This window comes from Aedes aegypti, chromosome 2, assembly GCF_002204515.2.
Source record: "Aedes aegypti strain LVP_AGWG chromosome 2, AaegL5.0 Primary Assembly, whole genome shotgun sequence".
Taxonomy (NCBI): domain Eukaryota; kingdom Metazoa; phylum Arthropoda; class Insecta; order Diptera; family Culicidae; genus Aedes; species Aedes aegypti.
This window is the reverse complement of record NC_035108.1, coordinates 193,608,369-193,612,597: the sequence shown is the minus strand read 5'-3', so window position 1 is coordinate 193,612,597 and position 4,229 is coordinate 193,608,369. Positions and strand designations below refer to the sequence as shown.

Sequence of the window (4,229 nt, the reverse complement as noted above, 5' to 3'; positions counted from 1 at the left end):
AAATTTGAGCACATTTGGGTGAAAACTGAGGCTGCACAAGGCTTTCAAAGTTTGTATAGGAATTATGTTTTATGGGAAACGCAAGCAATTCATTCAATCGGTCATAGGGGTTGTCTCTAAACCACGTGGTAATTATTGGGGGAGAGGGTCTGGCCAATGACCACGGTCCTTACCAATTTTTAAATTTTTGTACGGACAAATGACCACTAGGGGGGAGGGGGTCTGGTATTCCATAAAAATGACTACGTGGTTAAAGGACAGCCCCTTAGTATTTGCCTATGTACAGTAGATTAGTACTATGCTGATATTGTTAGACACATTTACCAGCTACTGTATTGCATATATCCAGTGAAGCCTGTAGAGCAGTTTAATTATTACAGTTAAGGATTTTCAACTCATACAAAAATCAATAGTTGGTATCGAATAAAAATGAATTCCCCTCTCTTCGTGGAATTTAGATAATAGGACATTAAGAATTTTCAATGAATATCGGAAGTGCTCTTCATCAATCACACTAGTGCGAATAAACTAGTTATTATTTTATTATCCTCGTAGCTTAATGCTTCGTTTGGCTACAATGTAATCAACAGAGTCCCGTGGTCCATGCGGTGGTAGATAGTCCCCATTGGGCTTGTGGGTTGTAATGATAGAAGCCAACCCTGGATATTCGTCGTTAGGTTTGTGAGTAGTAATCATAGGGGCCAACCCTGGATACTCATCATTGGGTCTGTGGGTCGTAATTATAGGCGCCAATCCAGGATTGACGTCGTTGGGTCTATGGGTGGTGATAATCGGCGCCAGATATCCGTTGACCAGTTTGGGTTTCACGTAGTGATAAGGTCCCTGATAATCGGAATGCGACTGTTGCAACTGAAATGCAACAGCAGGTTCGTTTGATTCTACCACATCGACGGCCTGCACTTGGTGGCTGACGGGATCCTCTACCAAGATGGTTTCAAATTGATGGGTTTCTTCTGACTCAGTTTGATGAGATCTAACGTTTGATCTTGGATGAGAGCCATACTGAGTGGATTTTACTGCGAATCGTCCATGCGATGAGCGAAGAATTTCGCTAACATCAGCTACAACTGTAAGGAAGATCATATGTTTTAAAAGTTAGGTGAAAGGAAAATCACAGGAACAACTCATTTTACCGAATCCAAAAAGGGCTCCAATCAAAACTAATTTCATTATCTCGACTGATGTTTCTCTTCTACCATCAATAACCCAAAACTGACACTACACCCATCAGAACGTTTTCATTTTATACCAACAAATCTTAACCTAAAATCAAGAATCGATTTCTCACGGTCTCGTCAAACGATCTATTTTTGTCCGTTAGGTACGTTAGGTGCGTTCATGTTTGCGCAGATCTGTGTACTTTGCTAAATTCTTGAACAGCTTTTATGCAACTTCTTTCGCGCTTCGTAGTAGGACAATATTTAATCTGAATAATCAGAGCTACGGCAGAACATCGTAGTTCAATTTGCATATATTAACTCAGGAGCAGTCGCCCCTTCAGCCACACTGCCAGAAGTACCTCGCTCGTGTCACGTGTACTATGTATGTGACCAATTCTGGGTTAAATCACAAGATTCTGAATTGGACTGTCACTTTCGCACGGACTGTCTTTTTATGTGATCAACAGGAGCATAAATAATTATTCATTCACGGAAAATGTAAACTAAACATTTTCGTTATCCAGATCATTCCTTTTTATGATAACAAAGGTTTCATTTTTTTTTTTCAAATGTAATCTGTGTGGATGAGTATACACTCGAATTTCGTTCGTTGCACTATCTTTAAGTGGGTTACGTTTTAACTGGGCTCCCGTTAGTTGGGCTATAGCCCAAAACGAAGGCAAACGTCATTTTCTGACATAAGACGCAATTTATCAATGTTGGTACACAGTTGAAAATAATGATGATTACATGTCATGTAAATTTCCGATGTAAACAATACGTCATTTAATTTTAAGTCTGAAATCATGTAAATATGTGTTATATGTCACGTAACCACACAGGATCCTGCTGGATTACATGACATATAATTGAAGTTTACATGACATAACATGTAAATAACCATGATTTGCCACGCTCCAATTATGTGCATTATACGTCTCAGAAATTTACACGTTTCGTTCGAACTGTGTAGCTCTGTTTTTCTTTTGTTCTATGTTATTTGACAAATCGAAACTCAGCCCGATTAGTGAAAGTCTTTCACTAAGTGGGCTACAGGTTTAGTGCAACGAACGAAAGTTGACTGTGTATATAAGGCCCTTAACGTACATTGAAAAAAAAAATGAACTGTCGATTCATAACTGTAAAGTACTTACACAATTCTAAACTTGTTCTTTAAATTTCAATCAGTCATATCTACACGGAAAAAAATCAGTTTGAAACAACCAAAAGGTTTGTTGAATTTCAAACTATCATTTTTTTTATTTTTGAACCAAAATTTGTTGTTGTTAGGTTAAGAGTTTGTTTGAAACAAGCTTGCTTTATAGGTTGTTTCAATGTAATACCTGTATGTACTCATAAGGTGTATTATGGTTGCTCCAAACTAAATTTTTAGTTACTTTTTACAAACAGCTAGTTTGATTCTACCAACAATGAGGTTGTTTGTTTTTCTGATTAGTTTGTAGTTTCAAAATAAAATAATAGGTTGATTCGATATTGACAATATGTTGAAACAAACTAAGATTTTGTTTGAATCAAAATCAACCAAAATTTTAGTTTAAAATAAATCAACTTCATGAGTTATTTCGGTACTTGCTTTCATCTTTGTACAAATTTCAAATAGGATTTTCCAAATCATAAAAGGATTCCGTTTTTCACCAGTAAATAAGTATTTCAAACGTTTGCACATTAGGTCGTCCCTTAGTTTTCTAAAATGCGAAAAGTTACAAGTTCGTTGTTGTGAAGTGCTAGTTTTGGTAAGAAAAAAAATCATGTAATAAACCTAATAAACCTCTATGCTGACTATCAACACGCGCATGAGATTTTGGTACTAGTGGCTTTTCGTACTCGTGTTGCGTCCACTAGAGCAGCGAACTCGACTTTGCGCACGGGGTCATTAACACCTGATACCTTCAGGGCCGTTGGGAGACCACTTAGCGTCCACGTACGGATTTCAAAGTTTTACCTGATATTTTTATTACCAAAACGAGCACTTTACAATAACGAACTATAGGTTCGTTATTTCGCATTTTCGAAAAATAAGGGACGGCCTATTGCACATTTGTCTCTGAGCCAATTTGATAAATTTATATTCTGTTTTTATCTTATCCATGCTACCGTGCTTTTATTTTTCAGGTTCGCAGCAAAAACCAGCCATCTAAAAGCATTGAAAAATGACAGAGCTGCTTCTCGATTCCGCTTCGGATTACTCAGAAACGGTTTGATAGATTTTCGCATACTTTTTTGGATGTGCTGATCCTGGATCCAAAAATATTTCATTTTTTTTCTAGAGTGAAGTTTGGGGAATTAATTTCTATAATTGTCATGAAGCATGAAAGGTTTTTTTTTATCAATAATAATAAAGAAAATTAAATAAATAAGAATAAAGCTATAATCAACCCAAAACCTGGTAGAATCAAATAGTAAATTTGTTTATTTTAATGTGATTCTAGTAAATTTGTTTATTTTAATGGTTATTTCAAACCATTTTTTTAGTTTGAATCAACCCACCTTTTTGGTTGTTTCAAGATCTGTCTAATCCATCAACAAATTTCATGGTAGTTTCAAACTAAGATTTGTTGAATTTATCTAGAAAATCGTGATAAAAACAACATAGAATTTTTAGTTAGCTTTAAACGATGTATTTTATTGATTTAACCTTCCAGTCGTCACGAGGTTGGCCTCCATCAGAACCACCACGCTTCTGTTGTGAACGAAAAGCGAGGATTTTTCACCAGTGTTGTACAAAATACAACAGCGCGACAACTGAAGTGTTTAACCATAATTTTGATTGTGCAAATTTTAACCCAAAAAATGTTTGAATTAACTAAAAAATGATTGAATTTAACAAATATTTTTCTCCGTGTAGGATTACTACTAAAAGGATCAATGGCTTCAAAATCATTTCCAAATAAAAGAATAATTCCAACTTTCCAAACATTTAAGCAGTGTGATCGAACAAGTTTTGAAAATTACTATCAAGAAAAATTCAATATTCACTTTTAAACGTTGTTGTCAAGATTTTCCTACCAGTTTTACCGATTTTTGCAA

The 4,229-nt window shown here is 35.6% G+C and overlaps 1 protein-coding gene across 1 annotated transcript; it reads right to left on the bottom strand.

The window, feature by feature from the left end:
- Nucleotides 1–501: 501 nt before the first annotated feature.
- Nucleotides 502–1,363, bottom strand: LOC110676281. Its single transcript, XM_021843557.1, has 2 exons — nt 1,155–1,363; nt 502–1,088 (listed from the first exon to the last, which is right to left on the bottom strand). The coding sequence occupies exons 1-2, from the start codon at nt 1,189–1,191 to the stop codon at nt 544–546; spliced, it is 582 nt and encodes a 193-aa protein (XP_021699249.1). The 5' UTR covers nt 1,192–1,363; the 3' UTR covers nt 502–543.
- Nucleotides 1,364–4,229: the final 2,866 nt, after the last annotated feature.